The 27,434-nt window shown below is 37.4% G+C and overlaps 1 protein-coding gene across 3 annotated transcripts; it reads left to right on the forward strand.

Annotated features, from left to right (window-relative positions):
* Positions 1-126: 126 nt before the first annotated feature.
* LOC129885850 (UDP-glucose:glycoprotein glucosyltransferase) lies at positions 127-27,434 on the forward strand. 3 transcript variants are annotated; one of them, XM_055960300.1, is made up of 38 exons: positions 127-419; positions 2,670-3,119; positions 3,239-3,389; positions 4,769-4,940; positions 5,677-5,750; positions 6,844-6,940; positions 7,059-7,171; positions 7,285-7,400; positions 7,890-7,947; positions 8,603-8,755; positions 8,844-8,942; positions 9,072-9,236; positions 10,176-10,244; positions 11,151-11,233; positions 11,394-11,556; positions 12,157-12,291; positions 12,386-12,491; positions 12,580-12,674; positions 13,088-13,200; positions 13,312-13,522; positions 14,349-14,417; positions 14,621-14,766; positions 18,245-18,346; positions 19,520-19,667; positions 20,887-20,943; positions 21,051-21,181; positions 21,263-21,351; positions 21,543-21,895; positions 22,007-22,102; positions 22,206-22,270; positions 24,641-24,743; positions 24,842-25,000; positions 25,128-25,268; positions 25,414-25,457; positions 25,550-25,664; positions 26,383-26,535; positions 26,651-26,839; positions 26,916-27,434. In XM_055960300.1, the coding sequence occupies exons 1-37, from the start codon at positions 259-261 to the stop codon at positions 26,825-26,827; spliced, it is 4,932 nt and encodes a 1,643-aa protein (XP_055816275.1). In that variant the 5' UTR covers positions 127-258; the 3' UTR covers positions 26,828-26,839; positions 26,916-27,434. The 3 variants fall into 3 exon arrangements, with proteins under 3 accessions (XP_055816275.1, XP_055816274.1, XP_055816277.1); XM_055960299.1 differs by having other exon boundaries at positions 26,651-27,434; XM_055960302.1 differs by having other exon boundaries at positions 22,212-22,270; positions 26,651-27,434.

Below are 27,434 nucleotides of genomic sequence, written 5' to 3' on the forward strand. Positions count from 1 at the left end.
CCCCACCAATAAACACTTGCCATATCAGAAAATCAGCGTAGGTATTTTGGAATTGCCTAAATTACCCTTCTTTCCTTCGAGCAAGACCGAAAAGTCCATGCCTTATATAAAGGGGTCTCCCCTTACCGATCGAAGGTGCAAATACTACACTGAGCCCTAACACTCTACTTAAATTAGGACAAAATCTTGATCTGCAGTTCAAGAATTCTTGTTCATTTAACTAGGAATGTTTCAATCTTGATTGTGGGATTTTCTTGAATGGAGACTCGTTTCAGATTTGGGTTTTGGGTTGTGATCGCTGTAGTTTTCTCTATTTGCCTTTCTGGGCATTCAGTTTATGCGGCAAATAGTAAACCCAAGAACGTTCAGGTTGCTCTCAGGGCTAAGTGGTCTGGTACCCCTATACTCTTGGAAGCCGGGTATGTATTCTTCACCATTCTTGAAAAAGGCCTTCTTTGTTAATTAGTTTGGGATTGAAGCGCAGTAGAAGTTGTATTGCTTTTGGTTGCCTTTTGCACTTTTCTTTTTGTGATAACTGTACTTGCCTTTATGAAGTTTTAGCTGTACTAGTATATAGAAACACTTTTGGAGAGTAGAGGAGAGGCAAACTAGTATATTCAAATTGGCATCCCTCATGAAAATCAAGAAGGCTAATACCGCCACCATGCTATCTCTCCAAGAATGGGTTTCACTTCCATGGAACCTGTAGCAATCTTTTGAATTCCGTTTACAGACTATTGGTATATCTGATTTTCAAGGCTGTCACTATGGAAGTCCTGTCATGATCATGGATCTTGTCTTTGCATATCTAGCCAATATTTCAGACATGATGTATGCAAACATATCTCATACTGGTATTTTGTTTTACCCATATGCGTTGAGTGATGGCTAATTGTAGAAGGCATAAGGCAAAAACCTCATGCTTGAGTAAATGCTTTAGGGAAAGGATAATAATAAGAGAGTAAAAACTAAGTTATGCAGTCATCTAGTTCCTCCTCCTATCTGTAGGTTTGTACGATAGAACCGAGTAAACTGCCTTGAAACTGCCAGCTTCTCTTGGTAATCTAAACACCTATGCAATCTTTTTTTTGGGAGAATATGTAATGAAAATTTTATTTAAAGACTAGCACCTAGAGAGTGCAATGATGAGAAGTACAACTTTTAGCCAATATGCATCTCAGTACAACAACATGTGAGAAGAACCATGGACAACCATCCTATCTCACTACCCTCGTCACTAACACACCAACCACCTCCACTACCCCAACTATCATCATGCCTACTACCTTCACTACCATTACCAGCCACACTAATCAACCACCACGACTATCACCACTAGTCACTACCACCAAGTACATCCACCATCACAACCATAACCAACTCCATCATTTTCAAACATCACCACCACCACTCCTTTTGCACAACATCGCCACCTGTCACCATTGCCAAATACCACTACCAACCACCACTGTAAAACCTAATAATTTATGAATATAATATTTAAATTGTTTTACTTGAATTTTATATGGCCACTAAGTATGGCCTGTATGTAGGATCAGTTCCCTCCTCCCACCAAACAAAAGAGCCGTTATATATATGAAAGTTTTGCAAGGTCTCGTCTTTTTCTCTTTTCATGAACATGTTCGTGTTGATATATCCTTCAACAATTCCATTTGTTGAAATTCTATTTGATTTTTGATATCCTAACTATTCACTTAGTTCTTCCAAATTTCTTAGTAAATTCTGTAAAAGTATGCTCTTGTGCGTATTTTTTTTTTTAAAAAAGATTACTTAAGATTTGTGAAGAAGCTGAGGACCCTAATGTAGACTGTGAAGCACTGTATTGTTAACTGAGCTGAAGAGACCTGGGTAACATCTTTTATATTTAGTAAGTATTAGAGTGATGTCCATAGAAATCCAAGTAAAGTTGATAATGTTGGATCAAGGATGTTGATATACCAGTTATTTCCTTTCCGGTTGAGCAGACTAGTTTGGAGCTTGGAAAAGTAGAGTTCTGTATTCGTTTTCTCATGTAGTGGTAGGCCACAAGGAGTATGTGTAGTAAGAGATGTTTGACATATTTAGTATTTCTTACATTTTCCAGCCATTGGAGACCTGAGTTATGATTGAAAGTCCTGTCAACTATAATCTTAGGATCCACATGTTAAAGAAAAGGAGGAAACAGATTGGGTGATAAATTGCAGAAGAAAAGCTATGCACTGTAGGTAGGTTAAAAAAATGGATGCTTGGAGCAATTGAAATATTTTATTGTAAAAGAAACATGTCTAGAAAATCAGGGTTATGTTCGAGTAATAAGTAAAGGAGGAATTTACTATAAGAATATGGGATGCAGTGAAGTATAAATATCTTGGTTACTTGTATCATGCATGAACAAGTGCTTTCTCAGGCTCATGAAAGAAATGTATGTACACATTAAGGATATCCATTTGGACACATCCAACAGAATTGGAACAATATAGAGAAGATATGTAGTTATATTTTTTTTTTGATAAGGGTAACGTTAAGAAGATATGTAGTTATATACCACATTGAGGTTTCCTTCTCTTGCCAAAACGTACTCAACTAGTCTTCTCATGGGTTTCCTTGTAGTAGGAGCAAACCGTACCTTTTCCTTTTACATTTTGTGATGTTCTGCTCATGATGGACAGGGAGTTGCTATCAAAGGAATCTAAGGACCATTTTTGGGATTTTATCGAGTTATGGCTTCACTCTGCAGATGAAAATTCTGACTGCCGTACTGCCAAAGATTGCTTGAAGAGAATTATAAAACATGGGAGGTCTCTATTAAGTGAATATTTGATAGGCATGTTTGAGTTTTCTCTCACTCTTCGATCAGCATCTCCTCGGATAGTGCTTTATCGTCAATTGGCAGAGGAATCTCTTTCTTCTTTTCCACTTGCTGACGATAACAGCTCAAGCTCTCCTGATGAAGGAGTATTTCAGCAAAGTGATAGTGCAAAGTACAAAAAGGTTAATCCTCTGCTTTTTGGTGAGAGCCCAAGAAGTCCTGAAGGAAACTGTTGTTGGGTAGACACTGGTGAAAGACTATTTTTTGATGTTGCTGAGTTGCTGGTGTGGCTGCAGAACCCCAAAGAAGTGTAAGTCTGTCTGACTTTCTTTTCTCTTCACAAAACATATATAAGGCGGTTGATTATGTCCAGATGTATGTGAGCTTTGCTGCTGATCTTTAATATTGGCCAAATATTTTTGTATGCAGATCTCTCGATACATTGCACCCCGAGATTTTTGAGTTTGATCATGTCCATCCAGATTCAAATGTAGGAAATCTGGTAGCTATTTTATATGGTGCTCTGGGGACCCATTGCTTCGAACAATTTCATCGTACCTTGGCCAGTGCTGCCAGAGAGGTCAGCTACCATGCCTCTATAGGTTATCTGTGCTTATTAATTTTCTCTTGATCCTCCAGAATCAGAATGAAGTCAGAATGGCTGTTCATGATTTGGATTCTCTGGAATATTTCCTTTTTACATGAATACTATCCATGACATTGATAAAAGCTCTTCAATATTTAACATCTCTTTTTTGGCTGCTCTTATCTAAAAGAAAAATAAACATCTCTTTTAATGATACATCCGTTTGCACCTTGAGAAGCAAAAAAAAATTAATTCTCCAATATAATTAAGTGATAAAAGAACCTAACATAGTGTAGAAACTTAATAGATGATAAAAGATGTGTTTTTTTTCCTTTATCAGAGGTAACCTCACATTGTTTCCATGCATTAATTAAATACAACAAGGGCTGTAGAGGAAGTAAGGTAAAGCCTTAGTGGGTGCTCTTGGTCATCAATATGCTTCTTCTAAGAACGAAGCAAAAAATAAGATTTGAGGATGAGTTGCTTGTATCCCCTCTAGCCCTTGGAGATTTTAGACAGTGTTTGTAAGGTAAAGAGAGGAACAAAAGATGTTTTGATGGCACCCCAACTCCCATTCCTACCCTTAAAGCAAGATGTTTGATTATTCTTTTTGGTTGGGTTAATCTCATTCCTGTACCTAGTGTTGATTCTTCCTTGGAATTTATCAGCTCCATAGATCTTTGTTGTTAGCTATTTAGATAGCTATTTTTGCCTTTCTGGGAGCTGATATTTTCTTTCTTTTGTAATCTGTGAATCTGGAGTGTACATATTGTATGGACTCCTGCCATATTTAAAGATTCTTAACACTTCCCTTCAACTTGCAGTGTACATATTGTATGCTTCTGGCTTGCCGTAAATATACTTAATTGTGGACCATTGGGTGATTCTGTAAGAACACAATCTTTTGTCGAATAAAGTGACAGTCTACTTTTATATGCTTTGTTCTTTCGCGAAAGACCGGAGTTGAGACAATGTGAAACGCTTCCTGATTGGCCTGGGTACTTCTGTCTATAGCCCCATACTTTTTTGGAATCAGCCAATGAATAAAGCATTGCGACGCTTTTCAGTGTTCCTCATTATGACATTTCTTTTATTTTCATTTTTATCAATTGAAACATTTGAATTTGATTCCACTAGGTTTTACTTAACAAAATGCTTGCTACAAAGAAGGGGGGTTGAAGGGTTCAGGTTATTACCCTTGCCTATGAGACATATTCAGTGTTATCTCCACGTTGTTCGTTCCAACTAGAGAATGAAAGAAAAAATATTCATTTTCAGTCCCTATCTCTGTTGTTATACTCTCCCTCCTATAACTAAAACCAAAAATAGAGTTGTAATTTGTTCAAGTGCTGACTATCCAATAACTATCACAGGGGAAAATTTATTATGTCGTAAGACCCGTGTTACCTTCTGGATGTGAATCAAAAAGTACCCCCTGTGGAGCTCTTGGTACCAGAGACTCCTTGAACTTGGGTGGTTATGGTGTGGAACTAGCACTGAAAAATATGGAATACAAGGCTATGGATGACAGCACTGTAAAGAAAGGTAAGTTCTGTTGTGCACTCATCTGAATCATGCTACTTGATGCAAGCAGCGATATTGATGCGGTAATCTCCAACGTAGTGTTGAATGCCAGCTTAGGATGTTTTACTACTTCCTATAGGATAACATTGCTTTTTCTAAAATGGGAAGACTGACACTGTTTTGTTTCTGGATCTTTATCGCTTTTTCATTACCAATTGCCGTGGTTGAGCTGACATTGCTTGGATCAAGGATAAAGTGACTGGATCCCTTAGGATCTCATGATTTCCCAAAAGAAAATCAACAGAAATAAATGTCCTTTATTTTTATGATATCAAGGCTGAACTTGTCTTATTCTTCGTTCTTGCAATGAATCTCAGAGACATTTTTTTTTTGTATATTGTTTCCATTTCTCTTAGATAGTGACTATACTTATGTTAAAAAGCAAGTTGTCTTTTAGTTTCAAGATTGTGTGAAAATGTTTTTCCAAAATGCGGAATTTTAGGATATGAAATATACTCGTATCAGTGGAGCAAAACCTTTGGGTTTTATAAGATCCACCCACTTAACTTCTTGGAAAAATTAGGAGTCGAATAGTGGTGCTGATCTCACATTTGAAATTACTGCTTTATTCACATTATATGTCAAGTATTTTTCTTTCCCATGTTGTTTGCTTCTTTTAGTACCTGATAAAAAAAATGTCCATGCTTCTTTTATCTTGTGTTTAGCAAAAAGCATCTAAGTTTATCTATTGCTGCAGGGGTCACTCTTGAAGATCCTCACACTGAAGATCTTAGCCAAGAAGTCAGGGGATTTATATTCTCTAGGATTCTGGTTTGTGTTATCGACTTTTCCTATCTCAAACTGATATTCTATTGAAATCATTACCTTAGAACACATACACAGTACATGTACTTGTTGATGACTTTGTGGACCTACTGTTCAGAAAAGAAATAACAGTGTTGCCAATGAAAATGAAAGTCGACAAACTTTATTGACAACATAAAGAATATAGCTTGAAACTCTTAATATCTTAAGAAAAATATGCATCCTAATCTTATTTTACTTGACCACTTAAAAAATAATTCAGTGAAGGACAAATAATAATAATAACACAGAGCTTATATCTCCCTTAAGTAAAAGAAATAACATGGTGGTGTGCTTGAGTGGATGGATCACCTTTGGTAAAGGTAAGTTTGGTAAAGTGCTGGCTGTTTGACACAGTTCCTCAAAAGTTTTTCTCTTCGTGGTCTTATTGTATTTTTATTCCCCCTCCCCCCCCCCCCCTTTTAGACTTGACTTGGTGAAGATATGCAGAATGAGAAGTCAGAATACACAGTAACTCTTCGTCATTCTCTCCTCCCCCTTACCATTCTATATCTTCCACCACCTTTTGACGTCTTATTTGAACAACGATGGAGGATAGAGATCTGTCCTTTTACTGCTGATTTCTTCTCAAAAAAGTGCATCTCTACTCTACCGTGTGCTTTCTCCTACACTTTGCCCCTTAGAGAATTTCTGTTATCTTTCGTAGAAAACCATGTATATTTTTTAAGGTTTTTTACTTTTTGGTATACTTCTTGTAACTGACACATTTTGCCCTTCTTTTAATTTCTTACTTTATCAAAAAAAATCTTACACTTCGCTCTTCCCCCCATGAAAAGCATGATGTTAATAATGTGAAGGGCAGACTAAATGCAGACATTAGCTGAGATGCTAACAAGACTTTTTTAAATTCTACACTATGGTTTGTGCTTTTTTTTTTTTTTTTAAAAAAACTGGCAACCTTCACTATGGTTCGTGTCTTGTGTGATTAGCTTTTAGAGTCCAGTAAAAGCTCTTTTCGGTGGTTGTAATAGTTGCGGGCAATCCATCCTGCCAAGGCTGTAGTCATTGAAGAACCGATTCTGGCTTCCCTTATCTGCAGGAGCGTAAACAGGAGTTAACATCTGAAATAATGGCTTTCAGGGATTATCTTCTATCATCAACAGTTTCTGATACACTTGATGTCTGGGAGTTAAAAGGTGATGATAACCTTACTATTATGAGCCTAGAACTTGTCAATATTAGAAATGAAAGCTTCTTTTTGATTAAGCTAATCTTATGGTTACTCCCTTTGTGATGCCAAATATAAATAAACAGATTTAGGGCATCAAACTGCACAGAGGATAGTTCATGCTGCTGATCCTTTGCAGTCAATGCAAGAAATTAATCAAAATTTTCCTAGTGTTGTCTCTTCTTTATCTCGGATGAAGGTAAACTATTTTTCAGTTAGCATATTTAGTGTTCTAGTGGTAAATATTTTTTTCCAACTAATGTGACATTTATTAGGATCTGATCGTTTGATATGCTTTTAAATTTTATGCAGCTCAATGAATCTATCAAAGAGGAAATTGTTACAAATCAGCGAATGGTCCCACCTGGAAAGTCATTAATGGCCCTGAATGGTGCCTTAGTCAATATTGATGATATTGACCTTTATCTGTAATGCTTTCACTTGCCTCTACGCCATCTTCCTTTATCTCCTCTCCTCTGCCTGCCTTCACTTATTTCCATCCGCAATTCATTTCCTTTACAATCTGTTATTATGTTCTATTATTAGAAACGGGGAGAAGAAAAATTAGAAATGAATGTGTTCAGAATTTGGGGACAACAACAACAACAACCCAGTGAAATATCACCTAATTCATGGGCAGACGTCTACACTTAGAGTTGGGGAGATGATTCGGTTGAACCATCCCTTGTTACTATTATGTGCTTCAACAAAGGTTCTCCGAGTGTTTGGTTATATGCTTAAGACTGATAACTTTTTTGACAGAACAAAAAATGGTTGTTTTTCACTGATTCACTTTATAGTTTGCATCTGATTTTACTTGTCAAACTTTTCTTTATGATCACCAGCGCTTCACTGTGAGAAGTCTCACCCCTTTTCCTCTTGGTAGAGTTGAAGAACTTCTGAAATTTGTTTTCCAGGCTGGTTGACATGATCCATCAGGAGTTATCATTAGCTGATCAATACTCTAAAATGAAGGTGCGAAGCTCTAGAACCTTCTCAAGGGCATGCCTGATACAGATTCCCTGAGTTTTGACATCTTTTTTGGTTATCTGAGATTTTCTTCTGATGCAACCAGTGCGCAATTACCTGATTTACTGGGGGTGGGGTGAATTCCCAGAATATGCTGCAGAAACATCTTGCTAAGGAGACAAATTCTTCATATGCTTTATACAGTATATTCCGTCATTTAGAAGAGAAGTTTATACTGCTTGTGCCCCTTAACTATGGGTGAAGTTTAGCTCATCATTTCAATTACAAAAGCTAGCGACCTATGATGGCTATTATATGAAGTTGCCTCAGCTTTTTCTTGTGGAGAGTATGCTCAGAACCTAGAACATCATTGGAACTTTCTCATTAGTTGTGCATAAAATGTTTATGATTGCAAGCTGTAGCAAATAGATCATTCAAACATGGGAACTTAACATGTGGGATGAAGTTTCTTGGTGCTTGATTTTCCATACCCTAAAGTTGCCCTTGTCTTTTGCGGTTTTGCCTGTAGGTTGTGCAGTTCATCAATGCTTATGTCGCAACCTTTATTATTTTTTATACCCAAACGTCTTTGGTGTTTTATTTTTTCATGGCTGTTCTGTTGAGCAAAAGCCCATGAGTAATTGTTGCTTGAGAATTTCAGATTCCTGTCAGCACCGTGAGGAAGCTCCTTTCAGCACTGCCCCCTTCCGAGTCCAGTACATTCCGTGTTGATTTTCGCTCAGATCATGTTCATTATCTCAATAACTTGGAGGTGGATGATATGTATAAACGTTGGCGGAGCAATTTAAACGAGGTACCTCGTTAACTGATCTTGGGATTGTGCTCTTTGTCATCACTTCATTAACTTTTATTTTCTAACTTTTTGCATCTTTCTGATTTAGATCCTGATGCCAGTCTACCCTGGACAAATGCGTTACATCCGGAAGAACCTCTTCCATGCAGTTTATGTTTTGGACCCTGCCTCCATTTGTGGGCTTGAGGTAAGCTCTATCGTGTTGGGAACCCAAAATATGTTTTTGTGCTCATTTGTTTTTTAGTTGTTTATGTTGTTGTCATCCAGTTTATAGTGATAAAAGAATACGGGTTAACAGTTTCTCTACAATTTGCAGACAATTGACGCAATTGTTTCAATGTTTGAGAATCATATTCCAATGAGATTTGGAGTGATATTGTACTCTGCAAAGTTAATTGAGGAGATTGAATCAAGCAGTGGTCAACTTCCCCTTTCTTATAAGGAGAAGGATGGTCCAAATCAGGAAGACCTCTCCAGTTTGGTAATTACTCAAATCTCGTCATAATAACTAGTAAATGGTTGAATAAGATTATTTGGACCCTTAACTAGTTGCTTGTCATTCTTGGTATAAGCCAAGTGACTCAATGTTTACAAGTAAATACTTGTTTCTTTTGCATGATACATGGTAGAGTGGATTAGTAATGAAGATAGGTGTTTCAGATTAACAGGCGTATAGTCAGGGTACATTTGCTTAGAGTTCTATGCCTTGTTTTCCCTACATGTGGCTCAGAAGTTCAATGGAAATGTTTTCCTGATTAATTACTAAGTATTGTATATAGTCATGTAATAGTAACAGGGTCGCTCTGCTTTTTCCAACTTCCTATATTGCTGGCTGTTGCATTTTTTTTCTGCAACATACTTCTATAAGGTACTTGTCATATGAACTAATAATATTCTACTACGTGCTATGCTGATTGGTATCATGTAATTAAAAGCTCAAATAGCTAGCCACTTATATAAGTATTTAGTTGGACCTTACTCTAACAGCTTGGAGTATACATGCATTCATAAAAAGGGCAGCCCGGTGCACTTAAGCTCCCGCTATGCGCAGGGTCCGAGGAAGGGCCCGACCACAAGGGTCTAGTTGTTTTTCTTTTTTTGATGGGTAAATAACAACACATGCATCAAGACACTGATAGCACCCTTATGCATGATTTTTGTCATAGAGACAACTTGCTACAAAATGTGAGCTGTTGATGATATTATTACTTTCTTTTAGAACATGATTTGTCGTAAGAACTCTTTTTACATGTAGCTAGTGTACTAAGATTTCATAAAAAATTCATTACATTTTGGAAATAAAAAAGGAACTCTTTTCACTGTCTTTCTTTTATTCCATTAACAGTTGTATTTCCCTTGAAGTTTCAATTTTGCTCTTGATGCATATGAACTGATGAAAACTGTAATGTTTTTTTGGCAGATTATTCGTCTTTTCATCTACATCAAGGAAAACCGAGGAATTGCAACAGCTTTCCAGTTCCTGAGCAATGTATGATTTCAATACTTTCTATTCTGTATACTGCCTATAAATGAATATGTTAGATTGCAGGGGATGCCATATGTGTAATTACCATGTTAGTATCTGAACAGCTTCTCCTGAAGGTTAACAAGTTGATGCATAAAAGAGTGTCTGATAAAAAGCCCCAAAAGCAAAGCACTTGTTTGCCTTTGAAGGGAGCTATTTAGTCTTTAGCTATTATTGCCTATTACTATCTTTTAATATGCAATTCTGCATGTTACCGGTCTCTTTGTGTTTCCAGAAGTAATCTCTTGGGTTTTGTGAAATTCTTTCACCTTCTTCTTCTTCTATTAAGAAAAACTTGTATTTACTTATCCAAGAATAAAGGAAAACCTGATTTTAGTGTGCAACCTTTTTCATGGCCTGCCATTGCTTGTCCCCTGTTGAGTTGTATAGCTAGTTCCACTACTTGTCATGCCTCATTGGTATTTTTATTCTACTCAGTCATATTATTCTTCCTTCCTCACCACAATGCCTTTGCTTGTGTAGATGATTGGGTTTTCTTTGTTGTAGACATCCATATTTTCGGGTGGGTTCTCTACTTTTTACATACTTCTTATATATAATATGGAGCTTCCCCACAACATCTATAGAGCAGCATTGCTCCTCATAGTAAAATGCCTAGTGTAAATTTTAGAACAATTATGTCTGGAGCATGTCTGATGAAAGGGAGTAATGGGGCTAGGTCCTTTAGTTTTTCCTTTTGATGATCTGTTCTTCTGGAAAATGGTGGTGATTCATGTCAGGATGTGTATGGGTTACAAATTTGGAGAACTTTCTACTACTTCTACTTTGAGTTTTTCCTGTTGCTCCTGTAGTGTTTTTGGTGTATTATAAATATACACAGTTAAGTAACTATTTCACCTAGAAATGTAGGTAAACAAATTGCGAATTGAGTCAGCTGCTGAAGATCCTCCTGAAGTACACCATGTTGAAGGCGCATTTGTGGAAACACTGCTGTAAGCTTACCATTTTCCAAGCGTCCAGTTCATTTTTCTGCTTGTTTTGTTGAGAGCTACATGCATTAAAATGGCTTCTCATTACTAATTTCTTGAGTTGATAGATTGTTCCTTTCTTAATTTGTGTTCCAAAACATTTACAGTCTGTGTCTTTTTGTAGACCTCAGGCTAAAACTCCTCCTCAAGATACCTTACTGAGACTGGAGAAGGAGCATACTTTCAAAGAACTCTCTGAGGAAAGCTCTCTGTTTGTATTTAAGCTAGGTTTGTCTAAGAGACAATGTTGCCTCTTGTTCAATGGGCTTGTCCATGACCCTACTGAGGTATAACCCTGTTTATGATCACAGATTCAAAGTATTGAAAAAATCGCTTAGTGTCCGACATTTGTAACTCTAAATTTGCATCTCTACTTATATTTGTGCAACTTATTTTCCAGGTACATAAATGGTCTCAATAATTGCCTCTTTTACCAATATCTGAAGTTTGATTCACTGAAAAGGGAAAAAGAAAAATCTCCTAGACAAGTATGGCATATAGTAAAAGGAAAATGATTATGTTGGGTAATTTCTTTAGGAAATTAGATTTGTTATTTGAATGCCATGGTCTCATACTGGTCTTTTCTCCTTGTGCTTTAGTTGCTCAAAGATAAATATGTTTCCAAGAATATGGAGTTTGCTTTTGAGAAAGGTTTAAGGAAATAGAGTTTTTCCAGGAGACCTGATATATATGAGATACCAATTGGCGACTCATGTAAATTTATTTCTAATTTTTCCTGTTACTAATTGATTTAAAAAGCTGTATAAGCTATATCAAGCCAAAATATTTCTCCATATCTGTTGGTTATCCGTATGTTGAAATTTATTTCTAGGAGGATGAGACTGTCCTATAACATGATATAATATACCTGGAACTTCTACTGGCAGGATGCGCTAATGAATGCAATGAATGATGAGGTTCCTAAAATACAAGAACACGTTTATTTTGGGCATATAAACTCTCATACAGACATCCTGGACACGTTTCTATCAGAGAGTGGTGTGCAGCGCTATAACCCACAGGTTCAATTCTTTGTTTTCCCAAAATATGTTGCATTGGCTTTTGTGCTTAGTGCCTGAAATAATTGGGTACATTGTTGTCTCTCTGTTGACTTAGATTATAGCTGAAGGGAAAGTCAAACCGAGATTTGTATCTCTCTCTGCTTTAATTCTTGCAGACAACTCATTTTTTAATGAAATCAGCTACTTACATTCTACAGAAAGTAAGCTATACTCGGCTTAACACTATTGTTTAATGTGGAACATGTTTGAGTATCTCTTTCATTTGTGCCGTCTTAACTTCTTTTCCAGCAATAGATGATTTGAAGCCTGTGACTCATCTTCTTGCTGTCAATATGGCATCAGAGAAAGGGATGAAATTGCTTCGTGAAGGAATACATTATCTGGTAGTTCTCCATCTCACTCGCTCTCTCTCTCTCTCTCTCACTCTCTCTCTCTCTGGGAGGCAACCGGGTGCACTAAGCTCCCGCTATGCGCAGGGTCCGGGGAAGGGCACGACCACAAGGGTCTATTATACGCAGCCTTACCTTGCATTTCTGCAAGAGGCTGTTTCCAAGGCTTGAACTCGTAACCTCCTGGTTACATGACAACAACTTTACCAGTCACTCCAAGACTCCCCTTCTCTCTCTCTCTCTCTCTACCAGCAACATATATATATATATATATATGTGTGTGTGTGTGTGTGTTACACACATACAAGACATTCTTCATCATTATTTATTTCTAAATACTCTTGGATACTCAAGTTCAACAAAAAATACTCTTGGTCATGGGAATTAAGTATTTGGATTTTCTGCAGATGGCTGGCACCACAAATGGTCGCTTGGGAGTGCTGTTTAACTCTATTCAGGATCCCCATTCACCAAGCTTTCTTTTCATGAAAGTTTTCCAAATCACAGCCTCATCATATAGGTCTCTACTGATTCTTTTGGATCTTTTCTTTGGGCACTTTTTTTTTTCTTAATGGCTTCATTAAACTGTACTTTTTTCTTTCTTTATCTTGCTTTGAATGATGATTTGCAGTCACAAGAAAGGCATTCTTCAGTTCCTGGACCAAATTTGCTTGCTTTACCAACATGAATATATGCATGCATCTTCGGCGGGCACTGAAAACAGTGAGGCATTTATGGATAGGGTCCTTCAACTGGCTAATTCAAATGGATTGTCCTCAGAAGGACTCAAGTCTGCTCTTTCTGGACTTTCTGATGAGAAGTTAAAAATGCACTTGAAGAAGGTATCTGACTATTCCTGGCTTTAGTTAGTCTGTTCAACAACTCACTAAGGCCGTTTTAGATCAAGATCAACTCATCCATGGCCTTGCATTTTATATTTGATCAAGCGTCCAATACATGGGAACTGACCAATATATGGGAATTAATTCCATGGGTTAGAAGTTGCAAATGCTTAGGATGCCATTAGTATCTGCATTTTATTTTTATTTTTGTAGTATCTTAGCTATGGTCAGTTGAAATGCTTTGAAACATTTCCTAATAATTGTGTGGACAACACAGCAGAATTTGCTTTCGACCTACTCTAAAGATTATCTGTCTCGATAACTAACTCCTTCTATCAACCGGAGTGCTAAAGTGTTTTACTTACCTATTAAGCAAACGTTTATCATTAGACCCCAGTTTCTCTGATGAGAGAACAACACTACCTATCCAATTTGTGAACTCTATGGTCAAAGCGTTCAGAGAGACACCAATCATACCAATATGAACTACTCCCCCTGTTCCAATTTATGTGATGTAGTTTGACTAGGTACAAAGTTTAAGATAGACAGAAATATTTTTGATATTTGTGGTCTAAAATAAGTCGTAGATGTTTGTATGACTATAAATTATTTCATTAAGGGTCAAATGCTCATTTTAAAATTAAATTGTTACTAAATATATAAATGTGTCATTCTTTTTTGGACTAACTAAAAAGGAAAGTGATTCATATAAATTAGGACAAAGAGTGTATTAGTTGTAGTTGGTGCTATGCGGCTAAGGTATTGATTAGATGCATTCTTGCTGAATAGCCTCTCCATTTATTCTTCATTTTTAATACATTTACAGGTGAGGAAGTTTTTGTTTGGAGAAGTTGGCTTGGAGTATGGTGCCAATGCAGTTATTACAAATGGGAGAGTAAGTTTGACTTGTGTCAATTGCATTAATTTGAAATGTGTATTCTTATGGAATTTTTGACCCCCAAGAATATTTAGATTTTTTGAGATCCCATCCTCATGATCTTCAGAGTGTTGGTGTGATTGGAGGAGACATTCTTTTAATCAGTTTTTGACGAACATTATATTGTTCTGTGTTAACTCAGTTTTTGACCACTTTGATAGGTGATTAGCCTGGTTGACAACACAAATTTCTTGAGCCATGATTTGCAACTTTTGGAGTCTCTGGAATTTAAGCAAAGAATAAAGCATATAGTGGAAATAGTTGAAGAAGTAGAATGGGGGGACATTGACCCTGATATGCTAACAAGGTTTGTGCATTTGTGTTCTTCAATGTGTTCCGTTCTCGCTTTATGCTGTACTGCCAATTGTGAACACCTGCTTTACTGCTTATAAAGTAAATTTGAAAGTTGTTTCTTCAAGTTCGATACCCCAGTTTTGTCACGACCCAAAAACTGAGGTCATGATGGCACACATCTCAAAACCCAATCTGATGTGTAACCCTAAAAATAAAACTCATACAAGACTCCCAAAGGGAAAAGTGATGCCACGATTTAAATAAAAAGAAAAAAAAACAATGAAGAAATTATCCCAAAACCTGGTGTCATAAGTATAAAGAGCATCTAATACAAGGTGCGAATCTGAAGATACAACTTAAGTCTCTGAATGATACAAAAGACTGAAAAATAAAGATAGACTAGTGACGATCCGAATTCTAGGACCTCACCACTAATCTGAGAATACACAATCCGCTAGAATATTAACTGCCACGTGGGGTACCCCGACTAGTATCTGCATCAAAAAGGGACACAGAAGTAGGGGTGAGTACAATTCACATGTACTCAGTAGGTTTTAGCTGACTGAGTATAAGGAATTAATCAAACCTATGAAATAAACTAAGGAACGCTTCCACCTGCATACAGAAAAGTCCCACTTCGGCATCGGTGCTGCCAGTTTATATATATATTGGCGCGAGTAAAGTAAACCCATAATAACAGCTCATAATCACAATTAATCAGATAATTCAAGCAGCACAGATATCAATGCAATGCAATGCAATATGATGATGCAATGATGTGGTGGTACGGTGGAATCAAGACTGTCGCATAGCCTGTCGTATACACCTGCTGAGCTGTGCTACCAAGCAGGACCCATGGGGGTCTCGCAGACCATATACCTCAATCACAATATCTCATTATCCTTGCCACCTCCTCGTGGTCAAGGGATCACAATGCATCCACTACCCTGCCGGAAAACTGCCTCGGTCAGGGACTCAAGATACAAAGGTTAGGATCACAATGCATCCACTACCCTGTCGGAAAACTGCCTCGGTCAGGGACTCAAGATACAAAGGTTGGGATCAAAATGTATCCACTACCTTGCCGGAAAACTGCCTCGGTCAGGGACTCAAGATACAAAGGTTGGGATCACAATGCATCCACTACCCTGCCGGAAAACTGCCTCGGTCAGGGACTCAAGATACAAAGGTTTAAAGGTGTTTCATTTTCTTTCTCAAAAAGAATTTCCATATTTCTCAACTTCCCATGTTTCATGATATGATGAATGAGGATGAATGCATCAAAACACATATGCATGGAAGTAATAATCAACTCACATGTGGTATAAGGTTCAAAGTTCTCAAAACTTAACCTACACATGATATTCACCCTCAATAAATAGTAACGGGAAGAACACACTTTCATTTAAATATTCACCCCTTTTTCAACAATATTTCAATACTCAAGTATGCTTAAAACCCCCAACTCAATCTCTCAGGCGGCATCACAAGTCAAATAATATACTCAAGCCTCTCTCTTAGGCAAATCATAATTCACATGCTCTCAAAGCAAATAAGATAACAAATAAGGCCCCCACACGGGCTATGTAATACAAATAAACCCCGTCACGGCAACACATTAATAAATAAGCCTCCACACGGACATCACAATATATATAACATTCTCAACTCATACTACAACCCCATCCCAAAGTCTATAACATATGAATGACTAATTACCCCATCTCAATCTCAAAGAAAGATAGCCAAACCTACCTCAATTGCCGAAACCGCACTCGAATACCTCCACCGGACAAGTAACTCTCGAATTCAGCTCTCGGAATGACAACCCACTATCAACAATGAAACATACACGTCACAAGGAGTCCAATGACACCCATATTGATAGGTTTCGGAACCGGGGGTAAAATGGTCCAAAAATTAACTATTTTCGAAAAGGGTCAAATCTGTAAATTTATTGAACAATCCCATTCTATTGGTAATAAGGAACTCATGGTTGAAAAACCCATAAAAATAGAGCTCAAAACGAGTTGGAAATCACAATTTTCCTTAAATTCGGATTAGGGAAGAAACAAGGATTTTTGGGGTTTGAAACTAAAATTTAAGAGTTAAAATCGTCAAAAACTTAATGAAAAAGGAAGGTTTTAGATCAAAAATCACTTACCCAACACTTTGCCTCAAAAATCTCTTCTCAAATCACCTCAAGGAGTTCAAGAACTCAAACAAATGTTGAAAAATATTGAAATGAGAAGAAAGGGGCATTTTCTGCCCAAAAAGTTACTGTTCACGCGTGTTACTGTTCACACGTGTTACTGTTCACGCGTGTTTTGTACAAATTTTACGAAAATCACCCTCAAGGTCATTACAAGTTTCCTTTCAAGAAATAAACTGCTCTTCCCTTCATTAGTATGCTGCTAATGTTTGCATATCTATACTATACATAATCCTGCATAATGGAGCTACCAGATATGAGTAGTGTCGTCACGTTTTGCAAACATCTTCTTAAAACTGGGTTCCTCAGAAGTCAGATGATAGCCTCACAATCGACGACTGTTATTCACATATTACTGAGCCTGTTATCCCACAAATGGTGTCTTTTAAAGCTTTATGCTCACAAATGATGTCTTTTAAAGCTTTATGCCAGTGTTGGATGACACATTCCTGTGGCTGCTTTCTAGAAACTGGGCCTTCTTTAGTCAATTTTATACAAGGCGGGGATATTGTAATTTCTGTAGAGGTCTATCGTGTATCTTTTGTCAACTAGCCTTCTTAATGACCGGGGAATCTTAGTAGTCCAGTTTGTTGGCCACATGAACTTTACCTCATTGGTGAAAGTTCATTTACCTACCGTGTAATCCCTCCTCCATTTCCCCTTCTCCTCTCCCCTATATGATAATTTTCTTTTTAAAAAACCCTTCTTTGATGACTTTGTGTACTTCAGGTCATATCAACACAATTGTCTTTTCCATCTAATGATTTATTCTCTTTGACTGGTATAAATTATTACTTGGGATTTGAATTTTCACGAACCATTCCAATAATTTAATTTACTTTATACCCTTCGGCCTGGCTCAAATGGTTTGACTTGGGATTTCCATAATGGAGGTCTCAAGTTCAAATCCCCTTGCCTGCAACGGCAAAGGGGTGGCCTTCTGGGTCAAGCTCGTCGCACGGACTTGCCTACTGTAGTTTACCTCTCCTGTGTGTTTTGCGAGCTATTGCACAGGTGCGGGCTTTACCCTATGTCCACCCAAAGGGTGGCGGTTGCGGGTTCCCTTGTCATTAAAAATATAATTAATCTACTTTATGTTTTGACCAACTACCAGCATAAAAAAATATAGACCTTTGGTTTATGGACCTAGTTATCATTCTAACAATTTCCCAAGGGTCATCTTTACTGAAGAAGCTAATTGGATGCTTTTGTAATTTCTTCAATTTTAGGTTCTCCACACTATTTTCTTCATTGTGCTAATTGTTTTGTGATATTGTAGTAAATTCATTAGTGACATTGTCATGTTCGTCTCATCTTCAATTGCTATGAGGGATCGTAATCCCGAAGGTGCTCGCTTTGAACTTCTGTCTGCGAAATACAGGTAACACATGTCAAACACCATTTTGTGAATACAATTTTTATCGATAATGTGGATTTTACTTTCACTCCAAGAGTTATTATGTTATGGATATAAAATACAGTAGTTGCTAAAATATAAATTGTTGAACAAAAATGTGTTATGTTTATGCAAACAAACATTTTATGCAAGTTATTTTCAAATGCCTAAGAAGAAGTATAAGAAATGAAATGTTCTAGTGCACAAGGGATGAATAACCAAAGGCATTTGAGACATTTGCTCCTCATGGTCACCTGGGAGCTTTTAGAGTCTCCTCAGTCCTCACCTTTGCAAGTGCTGAGATGAGTCCCAACTTCCCCATTAAAGCATTGAATTACAAGGACATAAGACTTTGGTAGCATCTTTTCATTGTGTTGGTACACGTTGCATTTTTCTTGCAATTTGAAATCATAGAAAGCAAGAAAGTTGGTTAAAGATTTTAAGTAGGGATTGGGAAGAAATGGAAACACTGGGTAGAAAGATACTCCTCGGCTTGATTCTGTAAAACCAGGATATATTCTTCATACACGCGTGAATGCCACATTTCAGAAAGAGATGCTTCTGGGTAGTAAGATTATTCCTTCATGTCACCAGTTATCTTTCCTACCTTGAATATGTTGATCAGCTGCTGTGAGAAAACACGTATCTCTGTTCAAGTAGGCATGTTATAAACTGTTCTATCTTCTCACTAACCCAAGATGCAGCACCTCACTGTCGTGTAACGATATTATCTTTCTTCCTTGTGGCTCAAGCTGTATCTTTCTAAATTGTGGCATCAAGACCAGATTCTAGTTTTGTTACTTTTCTCTCGTCTTTGGGGTCTGAGAATGACACAGCTGAGCTCTCGTTGTTTACTCTTGCCTAAGGTTGAACTTGCTTAAGGGTTTTAAAATATCTGAACTTAGAGAGTACATAAAATTGTGTAATGTGCTTTAAGTTCAGTCATGGTGTGAACATGCATCTATGTGTAGAAGATGCTTTATCAAACAAAAATATTCTGCATGTAAATAAGCCATGGACTTCATGTTGACCCCTTTTCCATGAAAACACGAAGTACACTCTATTGGAAGATGCACAATTTTGGTTTATATGGATATTGTTTTTGGTTTTGGAATTTCCGTTATATTAAATCAATGTTCTTAACATGTTTTCTTGCAGTGCTGTTGTTTTAGAAAATGAAAATTCCAGCATTCATATTGATGCTGTCATTGACCCCTTGAGCTCATCCGGTCAAAAGTTGTCTTCTCTTCTTCGGCTTGTGTCAAAGTCCATTCGGCCAAGCATGCGGCTTGTACTCAACCCCATGGTGAGTTGATTTCCTTGAGTAGTATATGACAACCATTGAAAATGATCACTATTTTATTTAGAACTCTGCACTTTCCCATGATTTAGTACTGGCAGTTGAACTGCCTCTGTGCTGTGCTCTACAATTTATCAATTAGGGCGAGTCCTAGGCCAGGAGCTGGTTTGGGGAATCATGGGGCCTTACTTATTCAGGAGGACTTGATTCTGAAATGGAATGATTGATAGAATTGATATTTCATACTAGGACTAATGGGGATTTTAAGGTTTGAAGACAGGTTTGTCCTTGGGCTTGGTCACATGAAATATGCATGGCATCAGAGAAGAAGGAAAATTGTCCAACATCAGTGCAATGCTTTATAATCACATGTAGGGCTCTAGACAAGAACAAATGATAGGTTTAAAGCTCAACAACATAATGATGGTAAAAGGGAACATTTCAGCAAGAATTTGCTTTTCATTATTAGTTGAGGTGCAAGCTGATGTAGATCTGTCATCCATATTCACCAATGAAGGGAGCGAAAGACAGAATCTAAACTGCTTCATATATCATGCATGTATGGTGAATGTCCATGCAGAGGTTAGAAAGGAAAGGAAGTCGGATAGTTGCTCCTTGCTGGTGTTTGGGAAGAAGAAACCTAGTTCTGAAGCTACTGAAACTCTTAAGAAGTTAAAGTTCGAATTGTGAGAGATGACTGAATTGGAAGTTCGGGGCAAGGTCTATGTACCTCCTACCCTCCCCCAACATCACTTGTGGGATTATATTGGTTATGTTGTTGTCGTTGTTGGTTGAATTAGAAGATGGTCTTTCAAATATTTTATGTTCTTTTTTATAATTAGGATGCTCCAAATATGAAATGTTAGTACTCTTGCTATCTTGCTTTTGACTGTCAGAAATGGATGCTGAGAGTTGCAATGGACCCTTCATTATTTAACTTGCTAATTTAGCCGGCTAAACAAATTGTAATAACATGCAAGCAAAAGTTTGTCTTTACAAATTTCTACTTAGTTTAGGTTTTAACTTGAATAATTTGCATTTTGTCTCCAAATTATTTCCATTTCCTAAGGTATGTTGCTTCTATATTTATCAAATGAAACATCTACAATGTTTGCATGTCTTCAGGTATATTGCCTCTGTAATAATCATATGAAAGATCTCAATGTAATGGCTTTGTTGGTAAACCTCAGGCTTAGGAAGTTCACATTGTTTTTTTTCCTTGCAGAGCTCACTGGTTGATCTTCCATTGAAGAACTACTACAGATATGTTATACCAACACTGGTATGTCAGAACAACTTGTCTTTGCAAGTCCTTCAGTCATAATATTTTTTGATGAATTAGTCCTTCAGATATTCTTCTCTCCGTCTTCATTTTTGCTAATTTTGCAGGATGACTTTAGTAGTACAGATTACACCATTTATGGTCCCAAAGCATTTTTTGCTAATATGCCACCTTCTAAGACACTGACTATGAATCTTGATGTTCCTGAGCCATGGCTTGTTGAGCCTGTTGTTGCTGTGTAAGTATTTCAAAAGATTATGGAACTAATGGCATATATGCCAGGCTACTTAGTGATGTCTAATATCTGCCTAACTTGCAGCCATGACCTAGATAATATGTTGCTTGAAAACCTAGGAGAGACTAGGACACTACAAGCAGTGTATGAACTTGAAGCATTAGTCCTAACAGGTACTTGATTCTCCTCTATTTGATGTTATCACTTTAGTAACCTGAGATATTGGCTAAAGAAGAATAATGTGATGGTTCCACTGCAAATGAGCTAATTCCTTATTGTAACCTGAGATATTGGCTAAAGAAGAACAATGCCATGGTTCACTGCAAATGAGTTAATTGTTCTAGTTTCTAAACCATTTGATCAGGTCATTGCTCTGAGAAGGATCATGAGCCTCCTAGAGGCCTTCAGCTAATCCTAGGCACTAAAAGTACACCGCACTTGGTTGACACACTTGTCATGGCCAATTTGGGTTATTGGCAAATGAAAGCATTTCCTGGAGTTTGGTACCTGCAGCTCGCTCCTGGTAGAAGCTTGGAGCTTTATACTTTGAAAGACGATGGTGATGGTGGTCAAGAGACAACTTTGTCAAAACGGATCATTATAGATGATTTGCGTGGTAAACTTGTTCACATGGAAGTGATTAAGAAAAAGGGCAAGGAACATGAGAAACTGTTGGTTTCTGCTGATGATGATAGCCATTCACAAGAGAAGAAAAAGGTGATAATTTCCCTTTATTATTTTGTAAAACATTTCCCTGTACAGAAAATTTATTATGGGTCTGTAACTCTGAAATAATAAGCAGTAGAATACTAATTTTCTTGTTCGCAGGGAAACCCGAACAGTTGGAATTCTAATCTTCTTAAATGGGCTTCTGGATTTATCAGTGGCAGTGACCAATCAAAGAAGAGTAAACACACTCCAGTGGTAATTCCTCAAGTTTCACTCATCAAATATAGTAATCATACTCATGAGATTATCTAGAGAAAGTGATCGTGATGGTTAAACAATTTTCTTTTCCGTGTCAAAGGAGCAGGTAACCGGTGGTCGTCATGGGAAGACGATTAACATATTCTCTGTTGCTTCTGGACACTTGTGAGTTTTCTGTTTTGGAATCATCTTCTCTAATGCTTAACTTTTTTCATCTCTAACAAGAATTGAACCCAAGAAAGAAACAAAATCTTATTGTCATGTGTAACGACCCATTAGGTCGTTTTGAGTACTAGAGCTTTTTATTTCATAAAAGACTGATTCCGTAAATTTTTAAGGGGTATTTTGGACTATTCAATAATTGCGATTATTCAGTTGAGGGGTAACTTTGGATATTTAATTTAATTAGTGGCTAAAGTGGTAATTTATTTAATATCTTATACCACTTATCCCATGAAAGGGCAGCCCGGTGCACTAAAGCTCCCGCTATGCGCAGGGTCCGGGGAAGGGCCCGACCACAAGGGTCTATTGTACGCAGCCTTACCTTGCATTTCTTATCCCATATTTATTAAAATAAAGTAGAATAGGGTTTGTCAACTGCTACGCACAAAAGGAACAAGAGTCTGATATATTGAAGAGTTCAAGGTATTTGGAATTTGCGTCATGGGAAAAATCTAAGAAAGTGAAGGTTTTTGACATCTCGTATAGACCCTTGGTTTGGAGTTGAATGTTGTATGGTTTTTCGTCTTTAAGTTCATCTATGACCATGCAATGTGAACTAGTTCGGCACAAACTTACTAGGGATTTATCAACGACTTTTACGAAGTTGGGTTTTGATTTGAGTGACACACATTGATGTGTGGAAGATGTTGCGTTTTTATGTTGGTTTGGATTGTTTGAATTATGGTAGATGACTTTATGAGGCTGGAAGTAACTGAGAAAAGGGAAATCTTGACCTCTGTGGAGGTGAGATCTTCTTTTCTTGACGAGATTAAAGGAAAGCGGTTTGATGATGAGAAGCTAAGCCGAATTCGTCATATGGTCTTGCAGGGAGAGGCCAATGAGGCTGTGATTGATGAGGAAGATGTCCTGACGATTAATGGGCGGATATGTGGGGCCCGTGTTGATAATTTGATTCAAACCATTCTTGCAGAGGCTTACAGTTTGAGGTACTCTATACATCCTGGTTCAACCAAGATGTATCGTGATCTGAGATAGCATTATTAATGGAGTAGAATGAGGCATGACAAATTGATTTTGTTGCCCAATGTCCGAATTGTCAGCAGGTAAAATATAAGCGCTAGAGGCTTGGAGGGACGCTTCAGCGAATGCGCATTCCTAAATGAAAATGAGAAAGGATTACAATGGATTTTGTGGTTGGTCTTCCAAAGATATTAGGTAAGTTTGATTCGATATGGGTGATTGTTGACAAGTTAACTAAGTCGGCGCACTTCATTCCAGTTAAGGTGACTTAAAATGCAAAAAAAGTTACCCAAATTCTATATTCGCGAGATTGTTCGATTGCATGGAGTTTCGATTTTCCATCATATCAAATAGAGGTATACAATTTACTTCTAACTTTTGGAGGACCTTACAGGCTGAGTTGGGTACTAGATTAGATCTTAGTACCGCATTGCATCCTCAGACCAATGGGCGGTCTGAGCGGACAATTCAAGTACTAGAGGATATGCTTCGCGCGTGCGTGATAGATTTTGGTGGTCATTCTGTTCAGTTCTTACCCTTGGCAGAGTTTTCATACAACAATAGCTATCACTCGAGTATTGATGACTCCATTTGAGGTATTGTATGGGAGGAGATGTAGGTCTCCTATTGGTTGCTTTGATGCATTTGAGGTGAGACCTTGGGGAACTGGTCTTTTGAGGGAATTGTTAGGGAAGGTGAAATTCATTAGGAGAAGCTTCTAGCAGCTCAGAGCATGCAAAATGAGTATGCAGACTGAAAGGTCAGGGACATGGAGTTTATGGAGGGAGAGCAAGTGTTGTTGAAGGTTTCACCCATGAAAGGTGTGGTGAGATTTGGTAAGCGAGGTAAACTCAGTCCAAGGTATATTTGGTGTTTGATATTTCCCGACTTAGTATTTTAGAATTAGATGTCCTTGAAGTGATGACTTTCAGATTTTGGGGAACGTTATGTAGTAGACTCTCATGGATTGTTATTTCTTACTTTAATAAGGTTTGAGCTTCCGCAATATTATTGTGTTTTATGAGTTGAATTGCTAATATAAGTTGAGGTTGTATCGTTGGTTCTCCCACCTAGGAGGTTAAGTGTGGGTACCACTCATAGCCCATTTTGAGTCGTGACACCATGTTAGTTTATTGTCATGTATTTTTCACTTCTATTCTTATATTGCATTCCTACTTTCCTGATAATTTATGGATAGTTGTATAGTTTTGGTTAAGACTTATATTTTACTTATCCAAAAAGAAGTTTAGGCCAAATTTTAATATGTTTTCCCTAATTTCTCTGCTTCTTTTGTAGTTTCAGTATCTAACAGCTTTAAAATGTACATTGCAGATATGAACGCTTCCTAAAAATTATGATACTAAGTGTTCTGAAGAATACTCAACGGCCAGTGAAGTTTTGGTTCATAAAAAACTATCTCTCTCCTCAGTTTAAGGTTCGCTAACTTTTGTTCTTCACCTTAATTTTTTCTAGCAGCTTGTTTCAATCTATAAAGTTTACATATTGAACTAATGAGTTACTTTGTTCTTATAGGATGTAATCCCGCATATGGCTCGAGAGTATGGTTTTGAATATGAATTAATTACCTACAAATGGCCTACATGGTTGCACAAACAAAAGGAGAAGCAAAGAATCATTTGGGCATATAAAATTCTGTTTCTTGATGTCATTTTCCCCTTGGCGCTGGAGAAGGTATTCATTCCCCCCGTCGCCCTTCGATTTTTTTTTTTTAGAATTCAATAATTATCCTTACTAGATCTTGTATTTTTTGGTTGTGAGCTTACAGTTGATTGAACTTCTGTAATGTGTTATTGTGCAGGTTATCTTCGTAGATGCAGACCAAATTGTAAGAACTGACATGGGAGAACTTTATGACATGGATTTGAAGGGACGGCCCCTTGCGTATACACCTTTCTGTGATAACAACAGGGAGATGGATGGCTATCGTTTTTGGAAACAAGTATTGGCATTTTCTATTATTTTTTCACTTCTCTTTCTGCTCACTCATTTGTCCTTTTAACTGAGAACAGAATGACTCATCAGCTGTTCTGGCTTTTGCATTTACTGACTAAGCTGTTAACTTGTTCTTTGTATTTATTGAATAGGGCTTCTGGAAGGAGCATTTACGAGGAAGACCATATCATATTAGGTATCATTACCTCTTATATATTGAATCATATATATAATACTTGTAGTTATTTGAAAAATGAACAAGCTTTCCATGGTGAATGCAATCTGCAGTGCTCTATATGTTGTCGATCTGCTAAAATTCCGGGAGACTGCTGCGGGAGATAATTTACGAGTGTTTTATGAGACCCTGAGCAAGGATCCAAACAGTCTTTCAAATCTGGATCAGGCAAGTCAATGCTTTCATGTGCAATCATCATATCATTCTACAATACTGGCTCATCATAAATATCTCCTTTTTTTGTTGACTTACTTGAAGCAAGCCAAAATGTGTTTTGGTTCTGAGGGTACACAGTTTTTTTGCATTCTAATCGGTGCTTTCTGCTAGTGTACGCACTGGAAGTAAATTCTTTTATATTTTTATAATCAGATATCTTTCCATTTTGAGTTCCTTCTTCAGATTAGAGAACTCGAGAAAATATAGAAATTACTATTTATAAATGGAAATAGTTTGACGTTATTATCCTGTCCTACGGAGGCCTAAGATGCCTTTTTTCCACCTGATTTTTTTCATTGAGCAACTTAAAACTAGTAATTCTCGATTTTTTGTTTTTATACTTGCTGTTGCATAGTGATTACAGTGGTTATATTCAGGACGTATTAATTGGTATTATGGATGACAACCAAGTTGACCTGATATAAGTTATGTCAATGACAAGTTACACCATGCATATGTTATAGCAAAGTTAGGTATCTGCCCAAGCATTTCAGGGAAGTTTCATTGTTTACAATCAACGTATGCTTTCCTGATAAAATTTCTTTGCTTCTACATTTCATTGTAAGTGGTTGAGACATATTTGTCAAGCTTTATGGTTTCCATAATACGATGATTATATTGCTCTTTACTTTTATGTTGTGTTACTACTGAAAAGAATCTTGTATCTCAGGATCTTCCAAACTATGCTCAGCATACTGTACCCATCTTTTCACTCCCACAAGAATGGCTTTGGTGTGAGTCATGGTGTGGTAATGCAACAAAGCCCAAGGCAAAAACAATAGACCTCTGCAATAATCCCATGACAAAAGAACCCAAGCTCCAGGTAGCAACTCAGCTGCCTCACCCTGTCAATGGTCTCATTATCCATAAGCCACCATCTTCTTCTTGCAGTTTGTCCTTTGTATCATTAGCTCCATCTTTTCTTGTTTGTCTTGTAGGGTGCCAAGAGGATAGTGGCAGAGTGGCCAGAACTTGACTATGAAGCAAGACGCGTTACTGCTAAGATCTTGGGTGAAGACTTTGATCCCCAAGACCAGGTAGCACCACCTGCTGAAACACAAAAAACAATTAGCGATACTCGATTAGAAGACGAGGAATCCAAGTCAGAACTGTGAATTTGATGCAAGGCAAGTATTCCTTGTGCTTTGACACCTTCATATTGGGTAGATGTTATCTGTAGTCACTTTTTGGTGCATCTCTCAGATACCATGTTAAAAAGGCTAAGAGCAGAGTTTGTTGGGATTGTCTATTGAGGCAGAGACTTTGAAAAATTGATCTAGTTAAGAAGTCTTAGATGCACAATTAGGTGCTAAAAGAATACCAGCTATTATGAACCAAATTTTGCCATTTGCCCTGCCCTTAGTAGGGAGGCAGACTTGACATCTCATATGGATAGATAGTTACAGAAGATTCTTGGTAATATCTCAAATGTATTCTGTGCAACCCTCCACAATTTGGGCAGTTACGAAACAACATTCAAGAACTTATATTGTTGAAAGTTGGAACATTCTGCAATTTTGATGTGTAACATTGAGGTCACCTACATTCCTCTAACTTGAAAGGTTTGAGCAGTTAAATCACTCCAGCCTTCCCCAAACCTATGTCAGTGGAATCGATAAGTATATTGGATTTGAACAAACTTTAATTTTTGGCCTTTGTGGAGAAGCTTCGTGTGAATGTATCAGGTTGTTACAATGAAAGTGTTCGGTATTCCAGAGAAAA

This window comes from Solanum dulcamara, chromosome 4, assembly GCF_947179165.1.
Source record: "Solanum dulcamara chromosome 4, daSolDulc1.2, whole genome shotgun sequence".
Classification (NCBI taxonomy): domain Eukaryota; kingdom Viridiplantae; phylum Streptophyta; class Magnoliopsida; order Solanales; family Solanaceae; genus Solanum; species Solanum dulcamara.